The sequence below is a fragment of the Lonchura striata genome, chromosome 25, assembly GCF_046129695.1.
Source record: "Lonchura striata isolate bLonStr1 chromosome 25, bLonStr1.mat, whole genome shotgun sequence".
Taxonomy (NCBI): Eukaryota; Metazoa; Chordata; class Aves; order Passeriformes; family Estrildidae; genus Lonchura; species Lonchura striata.
In genome coordinates, this window is record NC_134627.1 from 2,669,207 (window position 1) to 2,689,739 (window position 20,533).

The window sequence follows — 20,533 nt, forward strand, 5'->3', positions numbered from 1 at the left end:
TGGCAGGTATGGATGGATGGATAGATGATGGATGGATGATGGATGGATGATGGATGGATGGCAGGTATGGATGGATGGATGGATGGCAGGTATGGATGGATGGATAGATGATGGATGGATGGATGGATGGATAGATGGATGGCAGGTATGGATGGATGGATGGATGGCAGGTATGGATGGATGGATAGATGATGGAAGGATGATGGATGGATGGATGGATGGATGGATGGATGGATGGATAGATGGATGGCAGGTATGGATGGATGGAAGGATGGATGATGGATGGAAGGATGGATGGAAGGATGGATGGATGGATGGATGGATGGATGGATGGATGGATGGCAGGTATGGATGGATGGATGGATGGCAGGTATGGATGGATGGATAGATGATGGATGGATGATGGATGGATGATGGATGGATGGATGGATGGATGGATGGATGGATGATGGATGATGGATGATGGATGGATGGATGGATGGATGGATGGAAGGATGGATGATGGATGGAAGGATGGATGGAAGGATGGATGGATGGATGGATGGATGGATGGCAGGTATGGATGGATGGATGGATGGCAGGTATGGATGGATGGATGGATGGATGGATGGTGGAGGGACAGGTGGACAGACAGACTGGGTCTCTGACTGTACCACCCTCTACCACCACACTCCTCCTGTGCCCACTGGGTTTCAGGGGTGAATGTGGGTTTCAAAACTTGTTTAATGTTCTCTTTTGGAGTGGGTTCATTAAATCCAGTGTAAATTAAGTTCAGTGTCGGGATGGGAAGACTCTCCAGAACGCCAAGATTTGACTGGTGCACACAGGCTCCTGCTCATGGACCCCAAGGTTCACCCACAGGTCCCTAGCTTTTCCTTCATCAAAATCCCCGCTCTATTACCCTCTGAACCCTCCTTTTAGGTATTTTAGGCATCATCTCCCCATTTTTGAGAGTTTTCTTATGTGGTATTTGGAGGGCTGGGTCCATTCCGGTGCTGCAGGATCTGGCTGCCATCAGTGTGATGAGCTGGGGTGGGTGGGTCAGGTCTCAGTGCCAGGGATCCCACTGGCTGCTCTCCTGGCTTTTCCCACTGCAGGGAGGCAGAGGAGGAGGTTGAACATCCCCCTCAGCCCCCCAGTTCCACAGAGACACTCCTGACCCATTAAACTTCATCTGCTGGGCACCAAAACGTGGCTGCTGAAGGGGGCCTCAGTCGCTGCTTCAGAGCCACCTCCTGTGGCTGTCCCCAGGCTGGCACCGCCTGGGGCATCCCACAGTGACATTGGGATCCGAGAGTGACCTTGGGATCTCACGGTGAGATTGGGATCCCACACTGACATGACTTCCCAGGAGCAGCCAGGGGCAGGGTTTTGGTTTTATTTCCCGTTTAATATAAAGCGGACTCTTTCAGGCATTAAATTGGCTTTTCCAGCGGCAGAAAGGGGCCGGTCTGGGGCTGCTCGTCCGGGCGTGCGGGGGACACAGCAGGACGGGCTTGGCCGTGGGTGGGTTTGGGGAGCTCAGCGGTGATGTGGGGGCTGTTTTCTGAGCAGCGGAGGGTGCAAGGCCGGGTTTCCCCCCAGCCCAGCCCCTGCTGCGGGCAGCGCTCCTGGAGCAGGAAAAGGGGCCGGGAGGGGAGGGGGCAGCACCGGGAACACAACGGGAAGGACCGGTCCCACCGAGTGCGGCCCGGTCGGGCACTGGGAGCGGGACAGCGTCCCCCTGGTGGGGTGGGGACAGGATCCGCCTCGGGGACACGGGGACAGACTCCTCCACAGGTGCCATGGCCCTGCTGGGCTCTCTTCCCTCCCCGAAGCTGTCCGGGGCGCTGAGGGGGCCGCGGGGATGTGGATCCTCGGGGACCCCCAGCACCGGACCCACGGCTGGGGGATGCTCCGGGCGGGACCCCGCACGCCCCCTCCCAGCCCCAGCGGCCTTCCCGGTGCCGCGGACCCCGCAGAGTCCCGCTCGGGGCCCGGGACCCGGCGCCCCCCGCTCCTTCCCGGGGACGCGACCGGCGCGGGCCCGGGAGACACCGCGGCCCGGGACACGCCCACTAATGACGTCACCCTTCCCATAGACACGCCCACGTCACGCGGCTTCCCGCCTATTTATAGGCCACGCCCCTCCAGGGACCACGCCCCTCCCGTGCCCTCGCGCCATTTTTCTGCCACGCCCCCGGCCAAGGCCACGCCCTAAGCCCCGCCCCTCACACGTCACCGCCGAGTCCCGCTGTCCCGCCCCGCCCCCTCAGGCCACGCCCACCCACCCGACACAGCTCATCAGGCCACGCCTCCGTCCCGCCCCGCCCTCAGCCGGGACCGCGCCCCGTGCCCCGGCGCAGGCGTCGTGCCGCAAACCCCGCCCCCAGCCCCGCCCCTCCGCAGGCCCCGCCCCTGCACCGCCCGCGCGCCGGGACTGCAGTTCCCAGCATGCCGCGCGCGCGGAAGGGGCGTGGCCGCGGCGCCGCTTCCGGGCTGGCGGCGAGGCGGAGGAGCGGCAAGATGGCGGCGGCGGCGGTGCTGGAGCTGCAGCGCGCGCAGTCCCTGCTCTCCACCGACCGCGAGGCCTCCATCGGCATCCTGCACTCCATCGGTGAGCGCCGGCCCGCCGCCCGCGCCGCCCGCGCCCCGCCGCCCCCCGCGGCGCGCCGAGCCCCGCGCCGCCGCCGCTGCTGACTCACCGTGCGCGCCCGGCGGGAGCGCGGCCTGGGCCCGGCCCCGCGGCACTGCACCGCGCCGGGACGGCACCGGCGGCGGCCCCCGCGCGTGGGGGCACGGGCGGCGGGAGCTGTCGCTGCGGGGCGGAGCGGGGGCCGCGCTCCGGGAGCCGGCGGCGGGGCCGGTGCCCGGTGCGTGTCCGCGGAGCCGCTCCGAGCAGCGCCGGAGCCGGGCCGGCCGCTCCTCCCCGTCCGGCTGGAACGAGCCTGCCGGCCCGGGACCCCCGATCGGCGCGCGCGGGGCCGCGGCGGTGCCGGTAGCGCGGGGCGTCGGGGCGGGTCGCGGCGGTTTGGGGCGCGGTGTCACGGCCCGGGCCGGGCCGGCAGCGATGGTGGCTCCCGCAGCGCCCGTTCCGCCGCGGCCGGAGGAGCTCGCTGGCGTTCGCTTCTCCGGCTCCGTCGGGCCGCGCTGCCGCGGACGGGTCGGTGCTGTGGGCACCCCGAGCGGGCCGGGCCGCGCTGCCCGCGGACCGCTGTGGGAAGCAGGGGTTCTTGGTTCTGCTGCCGTGCCCTGCTGTCACCCGCTGTGTCGGGAGTTTTCCGAGCGTCCCGTTAGCCCGGAGGTGCTGTCGGAGCTCTCGGTGTGCTCGGTGCTCAGCGGGAGCTGCCGCTCTCGGGGTCGGGCTCAGTCAGGGCTCAGCCCGTGGTGTGGGTGGGGAGCATCAGGAGTGGCCCAGACAATGTTGCTGTGATACTTTTCTCTTGGAGATCAAAGTTCCCTCGCTTTTGGTAGGGAATTGCAGGGGATGAGAGCTGCAGTTGCAGTTCCCTAGAGGCGGGATTTGGGCTCTGTTTGTGTGCAGGCTGGAGCAGCTCCCTGTGCTGGGGTGGTGGCAGGGAGGGAAGGGCCCTGCGTGGTGGATAACTCGCACGGAGCTGGTGCTGTGCTCGAATTGTGCTGCTGTCGCTTGTTCTTGATCTGCCTCAGAGCAGAGTCACTCCCTGGAGCAGAGGGTGGTGGCACTGCCAGGACTCGGCACTGGCAGGTGAGACACCAAAGTGGGGAGAGGTGTACCCACCTCACTTTGCTTGTGCTGCACTTTGTCCACGGGATCTCAGCTTCATACACAAAGCAGCAACATCAGCAATCCCAGAGTGGAGTGTCCAACCTCAGAAATGCCATTCAATGTCTCTTATTTGGTCCTGTGGCTCCAGTATGCTCTGGTGTGTGGTGTTGGTTCTGAGTGATACTTGCATAGCTGGACAAGCTGAGATTGTTCAGACCTGGAGCTGGAGTGAGTAGGGGGGAGTCTGTGGGCTAGTAAAGCCCCTGTGGAGCACCGACAAAGCACTGCAAACTTCCCTGCACTGGATTTAAACTTCCCAGACCTCCTGGGCTAGGCTGAGCTCCCTGGTGCCTGTTGGAGCAGGTCCTGCTCTGGGCACTTCTCCAGGAGCTGACCAGCAGGGATGGTTTTCCACCTGAAACACCACTAAAGGCAACTTTCCTGCTCTTTTTCTTCCCAGTGAAACGTGATGTCCAGGAAAACGATGAGGAAGCAGTGCAAGTCAAAGAGCAGAGCATCCTGGAGTTGGGGTCACTGCTGGCCAAGACTGGGCAGGCAGAAGGTGAGCCTGAAATCAGGAATTGAGGTAACAGGCAGCAGATCCTGCAGCCAATGCATTTAGTCTCCTTACTTAGTGGTATAGCTGGAAAAACAGCTTTTGGCAGGCAATTTTCTCTCCGAGACAGGACAGAAACTAAAAATCAAATAAAGAACATAAATATCAATCTGGTGTTGCTTGGCCCAGTGTTCCAAACGATGCACAGTTCAGTCTGTGGGGCTGTTTCAGTGTGGGTGACTAAAGTTTTACTTAGTTCTTTTGTTTGAGATGAGAGGTGTCTCCTGGATGGTTTCAAACAGGAAAGTTTGTCCCATGAAATTCTCTCTTACCCGCAGCTCCTCTCACAATCAATTGATTTATCTGCTGGCCATTACATCAGCAGCCCCTGTCCAGCTCTGCAGGGGACAGTCCCTCTATTGTGAGTGTGTGAGGGGACAGGGATGGAGTCGAGTTCTCTGTTCAGTGATGATTTTGAGTCTTTCCTCTCTCCTGTTTCCTGGAGAGCTCAAGGCAGCAGTTGGTTGTTTTGCAGTCTAGGGCTGTGTTTTATTCCTGGAGCATGTCAGGACTCTCTGTGTCTGTGCCCAGAGTGTTCTGGGCTTGGGCTGCAGCCCTGGGCAGTGGAAATGTTTACTTGCAAGTCTGGCACAGGGTGAGGAAAGCACCCAGCAGCAGGTTCAGTCCCACTGGAAGGGGCCTGACTTCAGAATAGCTCATGGAAAGTTCCTGGCTGTTCAGCCACAGCTCCAGGTCACAGTTTGTATCTATTGTGAAATGTCCCTTGGTGTCCCACTGGGCTTGGGAAGCTCCCGTTGGGCTGGGCCATGTCACTGCCCTGGGCTGGAATGAGCATTCCAGCCCTGATCCACTGTGGATGGCACTTGGGCAGGGCTGGGGACAGTGGGTGACTGGTCCTGAGAGGTGCTGTTCTTGTCACCTCGCTCAGGTGTTCACCTCTTACTCCTGCTGGGGGCTGCTTTTAGAGTCTGTGGGGAAAAATAAACCCCTCCAGCACAGGGTTTTCCTGCTCCTGCAGGACAGAGGAAGCTGCTGGGCAAGTGTCCCTTTCCTGGCTGAAGTCAGGAGCTCAGTGTGGGTGTCTGTGCTGTGCCAGTGCCCTTTGCACCCTGGTGCTTGCTCACCAGAGATCACCAAACATGGCTGGGCCCTGCAGCAGGGGAGATTTGTGTGTTTGGGTAAAAAGGGGGAAATCGGAGTCTCTTCAGGTCAGTGTGGATGTGCTGCTGGTGGGCAGAACTGAGGGCAGAGTTCTTGTGGCCTCCTCTGCTCTGCAGAACTTGGGGCAGTGTTGAGTTTATTCTGAAGTTTGGCACAAGGATAAAGAGCTCCCAGAGGGTGGTAGTTGATAGATTTCTTTTCTTTCAAGGTGAAGGGTGAGGAATTGAAAATATCATTGTTAACTCATCAAACTCAGGGCTGTGAGGGGCAAACATGGGATGTATTTGTGGTCTGTTAAAGGTAGCAGTAACTGCAGAGTGAGTGTGTTCTGGAGGGAAGAAAATGGGCTTAGTGCCATTCAGAAGCCAGTTGTGTGTGTGCAGCTCAGAAGGAGTTCAGCAGGACTTGGAGGTGTTTTCTGGAGTTGTGGAACTGGGAGATGAAGAGCAGAGTGCCCTGGCTTAGTGTGGTGCTGGAGCTGTGTGGAGGGCTCTGTTCCCCTGTCAGCTTTCTGGGCAGGAGTGAGAGCTCAGGGGCAGCAGCATCAGCACCAGGTACAGCTGCTCCAGATTCCCCAGTGCTGGCAGACACTGGGACTTCATCCTGTGGCTTTCACTGCACACAGTTTGGTTTTAGCCAGTGGAACTTCTTGGACAGGTTTGAGGGGTTCCAGTGCCCAAAGAGGTGGTGGCTGCACTGTCCCTGGAAGTGGATAAATTAAGTCCTGTTTGTTCTAAATCTTCATTTTGGATGATTAGAAACCTTCCAGTGCCTTAACAGGCTCCAGGAGTTGTAGAGGAACTTGGGCAGGACCCAGAGAATGGCTCCCACTGCCAGTGGGCAGGGTTAGGTGGGATATTGGAAGGAATTGTTCCCTGTGAGGGTGGGCAGGCCCTGGCTCAGGTGCCCAGAGCAGCTGTGGCTGCCCCTGAATCCCTGGCAGTGCCCAAGGCCAGGTTGGAGGGGGCTTGGAGCAGCCTGGGACAGTGGAAGGTGTCCCTGCCATGGCAGGGATGGCACTGGATGGGCTTTTAGGTCTCTTCCAGCCCAAACCATCCTGTGATTCTGTGACTCTACTAAACTGCAGCCTTTGTTTACAAAAATAATGCAAGTGGCTCCCTTCAATCCTCAATCTTTATCAGGCAGATAAACTTGTAGACTGATTACTTTTCTTTGTGACCATTCCAGATTTTTATAGCATTTCACAGAACTGTAGGGTTGGAATAACTGGGATTGGGAATTTGGCTATATGCAGTGTTAGCTGGTGGAAGCACTTCCCTGAGGATGAGCTGCAGGCTTCATTTTCCAGAGCTGCTGCTCATCACTCCTGCAGAGCTGTCAATCCCACCCTTTTACCAGGCATTGCATTTTCTTTAGAAAAATAAAATCCTAAAAATAGTTGGTAGGAGAGGGAAATTTCTGTGGGAACTTTGAGCCTGCCTGGCTGAATGTGGAGTTTGAAGAATGCACAGCTGCATTCCTGCTGTTGACTTGGGATCTGCTTTCTGGGGACTTTTGGGTAGCTCTGGAGCACATCAATGGGATGATAAATAGTGCAGTGTGTTCCACTGGAGTTTTCCTCCTTTGTTGTGCAGTTCCTGTGGGGAAGAGTGTTGGGCACTGATCCCACTGGTCCTGAGGAGCTGGGGGAGGCAGGGATGCACAGGAGGAGGGTGCCTGGTAGTGCTTGAGAGCTGATGGATCTTGGAGAGCCTCAGTAAGACAGATCCAGAGCCCACCTTTCCCAGCTCCCACTGGATGCTGGAGTGGGGCTCTGTGCTGAACTGATGTGTTGGATTGGCTGTGCTTTTTTGTTTGCTGTGTATGAGACCATTTGCCTTGGATTAAAATGATTGGGATTTGCATCCAGGACTCGTACTGGAGATGAAATGAACTCCAGAACTGCATGGTGTGGGGAAAGTCATGGAGCAGCAGGTTCCTGATGGAGTGAAGACTGCCAGCAGGTTGCAATCTGAGGTGTGGAAGGAGCTGCACCTTAAGTGTAGAAAAAGCTGCCTGTTTATGCTCTGGCAGAGAGAAAATCAAACTTTTCTGGAAGCAGGTGTGGCAGTCAGAGCACCCTGTGGTGTTTCTTGTACTGAGTACAGGTGCTTTGCTGGGGTCAGGATCTCCTGCCCTGCAGTTCAGGAATTAAAGCTGAGGATCACACTTGAGTTAAGTTCTGTTTGTTCTAAATCTGCACTTTGGATGTTTAGAAACCTTCCAGGGCCTTAATGGGCTCCAGGAGCTTGAGAGGGACTTGGACAGGACCCAGGGAATGGCTTCCAATGCCAGAGGGCAGGGATGGATGGGATATTGGGAATTGTTCCCTGTGAGGGCAGGGAGTCCCTGGCACAGGGTGCCCAGAGCAGCTGTGGTGCCCCTGGATCCCTGGCAGTGCCCAAGGCCAGGCTGGACAGGGCTTGGAGCAGCCTGGGACAGCGGGAGGTTTCCCTGCCATGGCAGTGGTGGCACTGGGTGGGCTTTGAGGTCCCTCCCAACTCGAACCATTTTGGGATTCTGTGATCACTACGAGTGATTGAAAAAAGTGAGTTCTACATGTTAAGGGTGTGACAAATGAGGTGTATCAGGCTTGATTAAACTTAGAGTAAACAGGTTAAAAAATATATTAAAAATAATTTTTAGATATTAATAAGATGTTGTTATAACAATTAGCATTAGCATTCTTTAGCATTACTGCTAAATGAAATACAGAGGAACGCTTGTTTACATTTGTTTTTATTGGAATCCTTCCAAACTGAAATTCTCCTGATACTCCTCCATATACTAATTGAAATAAAATTAGACTTATCTCTTATTTTGGTTTTGATTCAGTACCAGTTTGGTGTAGAAGATTTCTGAATTAGTCATTACCAGCTTTGTTTTGATTTTGCTTTTCTGTGGAATGTTGTAAACACAGTAGTGTGAGATCCACCTGATATTTGGGTGAGACTTGGAAATCTGGGGCAGAGAGCTGTGATTTCAGTGTGCAGACCTGGTGCTGATGAGTCAGCACTGAACCCTGCCCGTGCAGGATCATCTTCCCAAACTGGGAGCAGCCCTGTCCAGGACCTCCCCAAAACCACGTGGTGTTTGTTGTAGGAGACTTCTAACTTGTGCTCTGCAGTTCCACCACGTCCAGCATTCCTTAATGGCTCTGAGAGCTGGAGCTGCTGTGCTGTGACTGCCACATTCCTCTGCTCCCTGGCTATGACACTTCAGTGCTTCTCCATAAAAAAAAAAAAAAGAGACATTTCCTTTTTCCACCTCTTATAAAGACTGGTTTTATAACTGTGAATTAATAAGGAGATGTAGAAGCAGAAATGTAGTTAAGTGAGGTCAGAGCTGATCAGATAAAGGTGGAGTTGGAGTGTTAAGGAATATGATTTTCAACAGTGGTGGAGCACAAGGTGGATCCAACATCCTGGGCTTGGCTAGATGGGACAGATGAAAGCATAAAACTGAGTTAATAAAAACACACCTAAAGTATAAACTCCATCCCTGATTTTATAGACAAATCTCAAAGCTTTTAGCAGATCCTGACATTTTAATGGTGAGGCCGTTACAGCAGGTGGTAGCTGGGGAGCTGCAGTGGCAGCAGGGCTGGGGTGAGGCTGGAGCCCCCGGGCCCTGTGCAGTCCCGTTTGTCCAGGCTGCCCTGCAGGTGGCATTTGTTGCTCTGTTCTGTGGATGATGCTGAAAAACCACCTGGGAAACGTTTGGTGGGACAAATCCTGCTGGTGCATGTGACGTGTGGCTGCTCCAGCTGGGTGCAGCTCGTGGCTGGGGGGTTGCATTTCATGTTGTGGGGTTTTTGCAGAGCTGGGAGGACTCCTGAAGTACGTGCGGCCCTTCCTGAACTCCATCAGCAAGGCCAAGGCCGCGCGCCTGGTCCGCTCCCTGCTCGACCTGTTCCTGGACATGGAGGCAGCCACGGGACAGGAGGTGAGGCTGCAGTTCCAGCGCCAGGCTGTTCCTCAAAAGCCTGCAACACCAGTATCTGACCTAGTTTGCTTCTCACTGAAGAATTATTCATGTCAGGAAGCAGAGTTTTAATGCATTTGGATGTATTTTATAAATAAAACATCAGATAATTGAATTTATAACCATGCTTTTCTGCAAGCCTCTCCCTGCTGCAGTTTAGGAGTGATTCCCACCATGGGCATTTGTCTTAGATTCATGTTGCTTCCTCAAGTTGTGCCAGGGGAGGTTTAGATTGGATATTAGGGAAAATTCCTTTACTGAACGGGTTGTCCAGCCCTGGCACAGCTGCCCAGGGCAGCGGCGGAGCCTCTGTCCCTGGAAGGATTTAAAAGCTGTGTAGATGTGGCACTTGGGGACAAGGGTCAGTGGTAGCCTTGGCAGTGCTGGGGGAATGGTTTGACTCGGTGATCTCAAGGGGCTTTTCCAACCTCAGTGATTGTAGGTGCAGTATTGGGAGTACTTTGTAGTGATGAGTATTGGGAGTGTTGTTCCCAGGGACCTTGGAGCAGGAATGGTGGAGGTGGTGTGGGATGGCACAGAACTGGAGCAGCCAGTGCTCAGGGGCTGTCCAGGAGCTGGTCAGGATTGCAGGAGGACACACCTGTGATGGGTGTTTCACTGCACAGAGACACAAAAGTTACTCCTGAAGCTGGAGTGGAAAGGGTTTGGCAGCTACCAGGTGTCAGCTGCTTCAGTGGATGGGCTCCCCCAGCAGAAAACCTGAGACAGTTTAAGTGCCCAGTTAGGATTCACTCCATTCTCATCAGCTCCATAGGATACAGTTGTCTTAGTTTTTCTTTTCTCCCCCAGTTGTTGGTTTTTTGGGAGCAGGATAAGGATAGGAACACCTCGGGAGTGCTTCAGGCTGTGCTGCCCTGCAGAGGGCTGTGCTGGTACAGGAGGGGTCTGAGCAGCAGGTCAGGGACAAAACCACGTGAAACCTGCCCTGCTGGGGGGCAGTTGACATTCTCATTAGCCAAATTAGCACAAAATTAGCCAAATTAAACTGTCATCCTCCAGTGCAGGTGACCCAGCCAATGTCCCTTGTTTGCTGCTCAGTCCTTGTGGCTCGTGGGTGAGTTATGGTGACAGAATGTGTTCCCCCTCTTTCTGTAGCAGATGAGGCCAGGGGAAATAGGGTGGGATGTTCAGGTGAGAAGGGAGAACTCGCAAAAATGTCAGGAGAAAAGGAGCAGCTACAGGCTTTTCTCAAGGTAATTTGGTGTGAAGGACAATATTCAAATGCAGTTGCAGAGGAGGCACAGGTTGGAGTAATGGTGATGGAAATAATAAAAAGTCAGTCAAAATAGTAATTTTAGAGCATATTCTGAAGCCAACCCCAAAACCTTAAGGAAAGATGACATCAGCCTGTGGTGAGGTCTTGATGCAGCAATCTCAAATCCTTTCAGAAATGTTCTGAGGAGTGTCTGCTTCCTCAGGGTAGCTCACATCCAGAATGCTCCCAGGAGCCCAGTAAAGCAGTGAAATTGGAGATTCCTCCAGCTCCTAATGCTCCAGCTATCACCCTGTAATAAATTGAGACTTCATAATGGCTTTTCATAAAATGTTCACATTTAATAAGCAGTGAGGAGCAGCTGACAAGGCCTCAGTGTTGAGCTGCAATCCAGAGGTTTTGGGAAGAGGTATTGCTGAGCCTGGCACCACAGGATGACTTTCTGTGTATTATGGGCCAGATAAGATACAATAATATCTGAGAGGGACCAGTTCTGCTTTATCTGTCGAGGGAGTCTCAGCTTGAAAAAGATGGGAAGATTCTGAGTTTCTTTGCTTTGAAATGATGGATGAGGCCCCCAGAGCAGAGCACAGCATCTCTGCTGCTTTATACAGATTATATGATCTATGTAGGCCTTAAAGCACATGAAATTTATTTTTATTTATTGAAAATACTCTGTGACTGTGGGTTTAAACTCTGCGAAAGCATTACTGCCTACCCCAGATGCCTCCATTTGACACCTCTGGTGTCGTTGGGAAGCGTTTGGGGTGGACACTGACAAAGAAGATGTTTAGAATTGACTCCTTTCTCCTCCCTTTAAGGTTGACCTGTGTTTAGAGTGTATTGAATGGGCCAAATCAGAGAAGAGGACTTTCCTACGCCAGGCTCTGGAGGTAAGTCCCAATCCCAAACATGGGGAGCAGCATCATCCCCTTGTCACATTTAATAGCTGTAAAAGTAGAGCACTTGTGTGCTCTTCAGATCTTTCTCTGTGTCAGGGGAGGGCATTAATTACACTGAAATTCTCCTTAAAAATGCAGAGTTTTACTCCTTGTGCAGTAGGCCTTGCACAACTGGACCACACAATGTGACAAATACAGATTAATGTAGTGAAGTTTGTGCAGAGAAGAATATAAAGCTTCATTTTACAAAACAAATCTGTTTGGTTTCCTCACAGCAGTTCCTTTTCTGTTCTCCAGGCGAGGCTGGTCTCTCTCTACTTCGACACCAAGAGGTACCAAGAAGCTCTGCAGCTAGGTGAGGCTCCCACTAGGTGGTGGTAAATCTTTGCTTTTAATTTACTCCTGGCAAGGAAATCCATCACCTGTGTCATGTTCCTTGAGAAGTTTTGCAGGATTTGGGTCTTAATTTCTCAGTGCTGGTGCAGTTCTGGCACTTTTTGGTGTAGCTGGGTGATAACAGCTCTTAGAGGTGTCTTTGTTCTTGCTGTTTCACCATCCTTACCCATCTCACCTGGGCCTAAGGCCAGTTTGGGTGGGGCTTGGAGCAACCTGGGAGGTGTCCCTGCCCATTTGAGAGTGGAATGAGATGAGCTTTAAGGCCCCTTCCAACCCAGCCCACTCTGGGATTCTGTGACTTGTTCATTGCAGATAATTTTGGGAGCTGTATCCAGCTGAAGGTTTGGCTCCTGCTGGAACCTGCTGGAATACTCTGCTGTGGCCACAGAGGCTGAAGGGAGAAAAGAGCTTTATTCCAGTTTGCTCAAGCAGAGCCCCAGTAAAACCAGGAAATGGCAAAGCCTCTGTGGGTGTCATTAGCCAAGGTCTTAGGGTGGCTTTAAGAATTTGCCCCTGCACCAACCAAGGGATGGTAATGAACCAGTGAACTCCTGCTCTGCCCCAAAGCAGAGTAAAGCAGGACCTCCTACAGCTCCCCTGGTGCTTGTAAAATGCTCATTTTGCAAATGACTGCAGTGGTGTAAGTGAGGCTTGAGCTGTAATTGAGATTTAAGGTTCAGGTGAGGTTTAAGCTGTCAGGTTTAAGCTGTGAGGTTTATGCTGTCTGAGGTGTTTTTGCACAGCCTGCTCTGCCAGGGCTGAGGGGCAGCTGCATGGACAAAGCCTGAACTGCTCACCCAGAACTTAACCTGCATGGTGGCACGAGCCTGTGTCACGTCCAGAATGCCCCGGGTGACATGTATCTCATCAGAATACTGAATTAATGAAATTCAGGATGGAATTGGAACTCGTTTGCATAGGGATAGGCAATGACCTCAGGTTTAAACTGATCAGAGGCTACACACCAAAGCTGGGCTTAATTAATTTAATCCCTTAGCTGGTGGTGGGACAGCCTGGGGAGTTGGGAAGGTCTTTGCCTGTCGGGCTCTGTCAGGATGTCAGTGTTGTGCACAGCATTCCTGTGTGGCTGAGGAGGTGGCTGTGGCCATGGCTGTGGGGAGTAGGTGCAAGCAGAGTCTCTCAGGAATGTTTCCAGTGAGAATCCATTTGTTTCTGCCCAGTTCTGCAGTTGCAGCTCTGGTTATCAGCTCCTGAGCACAGCAAGGGTTTTATCTCTGCTCACCCTAAATTACCTCTTCAGCGGGGGAAAGAAGGAGACAAGTTCCCTCTAGGCCTGGCTCATTCTGTCCTCACAGGACCATGATGTGGCAGCCTGTCCTGGCGTTTCTGAGGATGTCCCTTCCTGCCTCCTAAGTCTGACCTGCAGGTGTCCTGTGTCAAATCACTCCTTCCTCATCCCACATTGTCAGGAGTTTCTGGAGAATGCTCCATGATGCCAAGGGGGCAGTTGTGCAATGGAGGGAAATCACCTGGGCACGGGTGCCAGAGTGCCCATCCCAACTGGCCAGCCCCTCCCGGGCACTGTGCTGCCCACACCCCCCCTCTGACACAAAACTGCTTCATCCTCCTGCTGTGGACTGGCACTGTCCCCCCATGATGCCCTCTCCCTTGCTTTTTCTTGGAAGGACAGGCTGTGTGAGCCTCCCTGAAAGCCCTGGCTGTTGGGGGAGGATGGGTGGCCCCTGGAGAGGTTTCGTGTGATGTTTTGTGCATGGTTTGTGTGGGTGCTGATGATCAGAGCAGGTGACAGTCCTGTCCTTGCCCTCTGCCAGGCTCCCAGCTGCTTCGGGAGTTGAAGAAGATGGATGACAAGGCACTGCTGGTGGAAGTGCAGCTCCTAGAGAGCAAAACTTACCACGCCCTGAGCAATCTGCCAAAAGCAAGAGCAGCCTTAACCTCGGCCCGCACCACAGCCAATGCCATCTACTGTCCCCCCAAGCTGCAGGCAGCGCTGGACATGCAGTCAGGTGAGGCCTCCAGGACCAGGACAGTACCCAGGGCTCGTCCTGACACCTCAGTTGTCTGATATTTGTGTTTTCTGAGGGAATCGTGGGAAGTGGTGCTTGGTGGGGCCTCAGGATATCACCAGTTCTGCCTCAGGTGGCATCAGCTGCAATGGCATTGTCCTGACACTGGTGTTTTCAGCCCAGTTTTGAAAGCTGCCCGTGGTGGAGGGTCCATAAGCTCCCCAGGTACTGCAGTTCCAGCCTCACACTGCTCCTGGCCCATTACATGCTGTTCCTGACCCAGTTTGCAGGCACTTACCTGAAGTGCCCTAAGCTTGTCTGTCTAAAAATGTCCTTGTAAGAGAGGGTGTGGAGTTTCTTCTGATAGACATGAGGCAAGGGGGGCACAGGAGGAAAGGTTTCTCTTCATGAAAGTCATAGATAAAGCACTGAACAACCAAATTGTTCTGTTTTCTCCCAGCCATGCTCAGAATTAAGCTGTTTGTGCCTCTCCAGGTATTATCCACGCAGCAGAAGAGAAGGACTGGAAAACAGCCTATTCATATTTTTATGAGGCATTTGAGGGCAATGATTCAATTGACAACCCCAAAGCCATCACTGCTCTGAAATACATGCTGCTGTGCAAAATCATGCTCAACAGGTAGGTGGCAGATGGTTCTGGGAAGAACTCTTCCAGTGTTTCCAGGGGAAGGGCTTTTTGTTTATGGGACTCTGAGCTAATGGGCTCAAGCAACGTCTTTATCTGTCACCCGATCAGTGCTCCTGATGTGGTGATATTTGGGTTTTAGTCCTTTGCTGTCCAGTTGGGGATTTTTGTGGTGCTCTGGGGTTTAAGCTGACCATGTTCCTCTGTAAATGCTCTGCTCCCTTCCCTCTGCAGCCCAGAAGATGTGCAAGCATTAGTGAGTGGGAAGCTTGCTCTGCGGTATGCAGGAAGACAGGTATAGAAACTTAACCCTTTGTTATCTTCCTCTTACCTTACTCAGTGCTGGCCTATTCTTCATGTCAAACACATTGCTCTTTTCATACCAAAATACCCATCACTCCTGAGTGTCCTGACTGAGATCTCCAGAACTGATTAAATTACCATGAATTACCATTGCCAGAAGTCAGTTGCCTTCAAAGGGTTTTACAGTGATTTTCACAACCAGAGACTTTAGGCTGCTTGCTTCATTTTCCCTGTTTTTCTCCTTCCTGCTTTTCTTCATCAGCTACAAATTGTCTGATGCCATCAGGTCCTTGTGTTTCTACTCTCACCAGCTGTTGCAGTGTTTAAATCAGAGTTACTTCATTGTAGCCAGTCCTGAGAATGCATTCCTGGCAGTGCAGCTCAGCAGGTGGAGACCTGGGTGGCTGCAAGGTGGGAGCCAGGCAGTCAGGGAGATGTGAAATGCCCTGCTTGTTCTGACATGTGAACCTGCCAGGCTGCGAAGGCCACCCTCAAATTAAACTCAGGGGTGCTTGTAGAAGGTGCAGGGCCACCCTCCAGGCGTGCCAGGGGCTGGGCCAGGCTGGGATCCTGCTGCCCTCAGGGCTGTGCTCAGCCTGGGCTCTGCTGTGACACAGGAGCTGCTGCTCCCCTGCCCACAGGGGATTGGGAATTAGCAGAGCTCAGTGAGCAAATGTGTGTGGGAAGGTCTGATGTGGGGATATCCCTCCTGGATCAGGAAGGCCAGCCCCATCCTGCCTCATCCCTTTGGCCTGAGTGGCAGCTGGAGGCTCCTCCCCAGAGCAGGGGATCCTGGCTGTGCCCACACTGTGCTGTGAGCCGGCCCTGAGCAGCAATTCCTGCTGGGGGAGCAGCGAGAGAGCAGCCCTGGGGGCAATCCTGGAATATCCTGAGTTGGAAAGGACCACAAGGATCCAGTCCAGCTCCTGGCTCTGCTTGGGGCAGTCGCAGAAGGGGAGGCAGCAGAAGCCTGGGCCTTGTGCACCAGAGGCACCAGGCTGTCCTTGTCCTGTCCCTGCCTTGGGCTCTGTTCTGCTGTTCCCTGCTGGGATTACCACTGTGGGGTGTAAATGGGCTTGTTTGGGAATGAGCCTTTTGCTTCATTTCAGCAGTATGGGGTGTAGAGAAGACTCATCCCTGATGCTGTCCATGGTGGGGTGACCATAGGAGCTGCTGCCCTTCCCCTGGCATTCAGCAGAGAAGTGGCTGTGCTGGAGGGCCCAAAATGGCCATGTTCATTAAGCAAGTGCCAAAATGTGCAAAATTTCCCTTAAAAACAGCATCAGGCTTGCTCCCAACCTGCAGCTGGTGCTGTCAGACCCGGGTGCTTTGTCCCTCTGGAGATGTTTCAGGTCACGTCCTGCAGCTGCCTGGCTTCTTCTCCCCTCAGCAGCTGCTCTCCCTCTGCTGTGGCAGTGACAAGGAACATTCCTGGTTTGCCATTTAAGCACGTTCCCAGGGTACTGCACAGTTGGCATATTCACCCTGACAGGAGAATCCAGAAAAAAATGACCTCCTCTGGTTCTCTTTCCCCACAGACAGAAGCACTAAAATGCGTGGCACAGGCCAGCAAGAACCGGTCGCTGGCAGATTTTGAAAAGGTGAGTCAGGGACACAGAAGATGGAGCCTGGCTGGGCAAAAACCAGTCAGAAATGACAGGTTTGGAAAGTTGTAGAAGCTGCTACATCCCACTGCAGGAAACCATGGAAACATTGATAGAAGGCAGCAGTGCATCAAAAAATACCCCCAACAATCAACCAGTTGCGCTTTCACTGCGTGGGGGGTAAACTTGCTTGAACTCAGTTTTTTTCCTTTTTGCCGTTTTTCTTTTTTTTTTTGGGACAGCCAAATCAGAAAAATCGGAAGCAGCTTTCCTTTAGATGCTGTTCACTGGGATGTGTATCTTTCTAAAATTTTTCCAGGTTTTAGCAGGAATGCTATAGAGCTCAGGGAGAGGATTCCCATGTCAGGGTCCAATCCTGTCATGCTCTGGGGCTCGCTGAGCTCCCACAGGGTGAAGATAAAAGATGTTGGAGAGGCTGCTGGGCTGTCATGACCTTCTGGCTTTTAGCTAAGTTAGGGGCTGGATTAACCATGGTACTGGGCTGGGGGGGGGAATCTCATCCTCAGAGGACCTTGAGGAGCTGTTGCTATCAGAATTATTTCCTTTTGCTGTGTCCCTACAGGCTCTGACAGACTACAAGGTGGAGCTCAGGGACGACCCCATCATAAACACTCACCTGGCCAAGCTCTATGATAATTTATTGGAACAGAACCTGATCAGAGTCATTGAACCCTTCTCCAGAGTACAGGTAAATGTTTCCAGCAGCACTTGGACAGGCTGGACCCTCTGCCCCTGCTGCTGGGGGCGAGGGGCTTGTTCCCATATGGAACACTGCTTAGTCTGAGCTGCTCAGCACTTTCAGAGCTCAGGGTTCATCATGTTAAGTTATAAAGAGGAGGCTGAGGGGACCTTTGGAAAGCCACATTCCAAAGTCATTGCCCTTTCCACCTGTTTCTCTCATGCTCCCTGCAAGGTGACTGGCTTTTAACCCTGAAGGTGACAGCATTTGGCTTCAAAGGCCTCTGTGCCATAGTCTTGGAGACGAGATATTTCACCTTTCAGAGTGGAATGGCTTTAGGGGTCCAGTCCATCTTAGTTAAATTCAGACATGAAACCTGAAGAACCTGAAGCTGCAGAGTGGAGAAAGCCACTGGAGATATTTAGGCCAGAGCATTTCCAGGCCCTTGAGCAGTTCCATGGAAGAGCCCCAAACCTCTGTGTTGTGTGTCCAAAGTGCAGCTAAAGATTAACTAAATGTTGGTCTTTCTTATAGATTGAACACATATCCAGCCTCATCAAGCTCTCAAAGGTAAGAACCTCACCAGAAATCGGTGCCATGTGTTCAGAGGGCAGAGGAGTTGGGCTTAAATGGCATTTCTCACTGGGAACTGAAATGAAGCCTGACAGATGAGATCCATATAATTTCCAGGCAAATCTCACCCTTGGGAGCTAAACTGACACAGGCAGCTCCTGGGAGGCATTGAGGCTTCCTGTGCCCCAGACTTTGCAGTGCTGTCCCCTTCCCCCATGGGTTTTACTCCCTAGCTTGGCTCTTGGTTTTATTCGAGGCAGATTTTCCTCTGCTGCGTCGTGACCAGCTCAGTCTACCCCTGTGCCCTGTGTTTAATCCCCTGAGTGTTCCCAGGGGAACCTTACTGAGACCCTTAAGATCCAGGATCCAGCTAATCACCCTACAGTGGCATTAGGGCTGTGTCTGTCACACTGACCATGCAGTAACTGCTTTACAGATAATCCCAGACAGATTCAGTTTTAGGAAAATCCACTGTAATCCCAGGCAGTTGCATCCCAGTGCTGTTGTCTTGTACTGGCATTAAGGCCAGAGGTTGGGAAGTGAGCTGAGCTCAGCCTTTGTGGTCACAGAATCATTGAATCATTCACGTTGGAAAAGGCCTCTGAGATCATTGAGTCCAGATACTCCCCAGCACTGCCAAAACCACTCATGTCCTCAAGTGCCACATCCATAAATCTGTTAAATATGGTGATTTCACCTCTACCCTGGGCTGGACAAGGCTTTCCATTAAGAAAATTTCCCTAATATCCAACCTAAACCTCCCCTGGCACACAGTCTGTTCCCAGACTAGCTCATGGTGTTTAACACATCCTTAATATTCAGATTAAGAGCTGCTCTGTGCCCCCTCTGCCCTGAGAGGAGCTGCCTCCTGTGGGCCTTCCTGCTGCTGGGCAGGAGCTCAGCTGGTTCCTGCATGGATTAAATAAAACTTGGCCAACTCTTGTCTAAATCCTTGCTGCATTGAGTTAGAAAGTTCCAGAACCCCCACAGATAAAGCCTGGGTGAAGTGACAGATACAGTGTCACCTGTGGGACAAGGGACATCCTGCTGCTCCCTCATTAACAGCTGCTGCCTCATTTCCTGAGGCATCTCCAGCAGGTGGTGGTGTCCAAGCCGGGCTCAGGGAGCAGCAGCTGCTGCTGAGCAGTGCTCATGTTACCACCAGCCTGTCAAGTGTGCAGCAGTAAAATTTATGTGTTTTCATGTGTTCTGGGAGACTTTTAATTTTTCTGCTTCAATTTCAGGCTGAGGTAGAAAGGAAATTGTCACAGATGATCTTGGACAAGAAGTTTCATGGTGAGTCTCTGCATCCCTCAGCTCTGACTGCCCCATGTTTGCACGAGCTGTGGCTGCACTCCCCTTCCTCCTCTGAATATGGGAGTCCTGCTCAGGCAGCAGGCGTGCAGGGGACAGGAGTGACAGTCAGTAATGCTGTTCCTGCTGCTCTATCACAGGTGACAGTCAGGAGTGACAGTTTGGAGTGACAGGAATGCTGTTCCTGCTGCTCCATTGGAGGGGACAGTCAGGAAGGCTCTTCCTGCTGCTCCGTCTGCCTTCCTTAACCTGGGGTTAATTTCAGAAATGCTGTTGGGTCCCTCTTGCTGTGACAGGGACAGTGTGGGACCCCCAGCTGGGCTGTGTGGCCAGGCTGGGCTGTCCCTCATGGAGCTGCCCAGGGTTGTGGTCACCTTTCCCAGCTCTTTGTGCCCGGAGTGTTCCGTGGGGACGCCCCATAGCCCAGTGGGGTGCTGTGGCTTGGCTGGGCCCACAGCAGGCTGCTGCCCCAAATCCCCTCAAGGAACCTGCTGTGCTCTGGTTCTGTTGTCCCTGGATGTGGCTGAGCCTGGGCAATGCCTGGGAGCAGCAAGAGCGCTGTGCAGGGACAGCCCCTGGCACCTGGGCACAGCTGCAGGATAAACCAGCTGTGCTGAGCCATCCTGCTGGGCACAGGGCCTGAGGAGGCAGGGAGATGGTAGGGAATGGGCAGGAAAGCTCATCTCCTGGATGGCTTATCAGGCTCTTCTCTGGGTTGTATTTTTTTCTGGGAACGCTAAACCAGTCGTGACCAAAATCAGCCAGTCCAGCCCAACATGTGAATCCTTCCTAGACCCTGCACAGGGTGTTCCTGGGGTAGATCCCTGAATTCCTGCTGTCTGGAAGCTGTGATCCATCAAGCATCCCAGTGCTAACAGCAGCTTGTGCCCACAGGAATCCTTGACCAGGGCGAGGGTGTCCTGATCATCTTCGACGAACCCCCCGTAGACAAAACTTACGAGGCTGCCCTCGAGACGATTCAGAACATGAGCAAAGTAGTGGATTCGCTCTACAACAAAGCCAAGAAGTTGACATAGGTGAGTGGGGCCTCCCTGGGGGCCGCAGAGCTCCGGAGTCGCTGCCGGCCCCGCCGTGTCCCTCAACCTTGTTCCCTCTCCTGTTGAGTGACGTGGCTCTGTTTTCTCTTTGCAGAGTTGAATTTGCTAGCTGTCATTTGGAGAGTGTGTGTGACAGGAGAGTGAAACCTTTGGGAAAATGTTAGGAGACTTTTTTTTTTCTTCTTTGTTCTACTTTTCGCTCGGAAAGTTTTTAAACTTCCTCATCCGGTGCATCTTGTATTCCAGACGATGCGTGTTCCAGTTTCCATGTAATCTTTACTGGCCGAACTTTGTATCTGGGGGGGGAATATTGTTTAAACAAAGAGGGTATTCTAAATAAAAGGAAAAAGGCTTACACTACCTAAA

The 20,533-nt window shown here is 53.0% G+C and overlaps 1 protein-coding gene across 1 annotated transcript; it reads left to right on the plus strand.

Annotated features, from left to right (window-relative positions):
* The first annotated feature begins 2,448 nt into the window (after nucleotides 1–2,448).
* Nucleotides 2,449–20,533, plus strand: PSMD11 (proteasome 26S subunit, non-ATPase 11). Its single transcript, XM_021539904.3, has 14 exons — nucleotides 2,449–2,596; nucleotides 4,188–4,289; nucleotides 9,286–9,410; nucleotides 11,505–11,576; nucleotides 11,883–11,940; nucleotides 13,775–13,969; nucleotides 14,465–14,609; nucleotides 14,850–14,910; nucleotides 16,457–16,519; nucleotides 17,106–17,231; nucleotides 17,757–17,792; nucleotides 19,040–19,091; nucleotides 20,004–20,146; nucleotides 20,262–20,533. Exons 1-13 carry the CDS (start codon nucleotides 2,506–2,508, stop codon nucleotides 20,144–20,146), a joined length of 1,269 nt encoding a protein of 422 aa, XP_021395579.1. The 5' UTR covers nucleotides 2,449–2,505; the 3' UTR covers nucleotides 20,262–20,533.

What these genes read in the sequence shown, in the direction of transcription:
- PSMD11 (XM_021539904.3), top strand. Translation starts at nt 2,506, where the DNA reads ATGGCGGCGGCGGCGGTGCTGGAGCTGCAGCGCGCGCAGTCCCTGCTC. An exon ending in CGGCATCCTGCACTCCATCG is followed by an intron (nt 2,597 to 4,187) that starts GTGAGCGCCGGC and finishes TTTTCTTCCCAG; the next exon opens with TGAAACGTGATGTCCAGGAA. An exon ending in GCCTCATCAAGCTCTCAAAG is followed by an intron (nt 17,793 to 19,039) that starts GTAAGAACCTCA and finishes CTTCAATTTCAG; the next exon opens with GCTGAGGTAGAAAGGAAATT.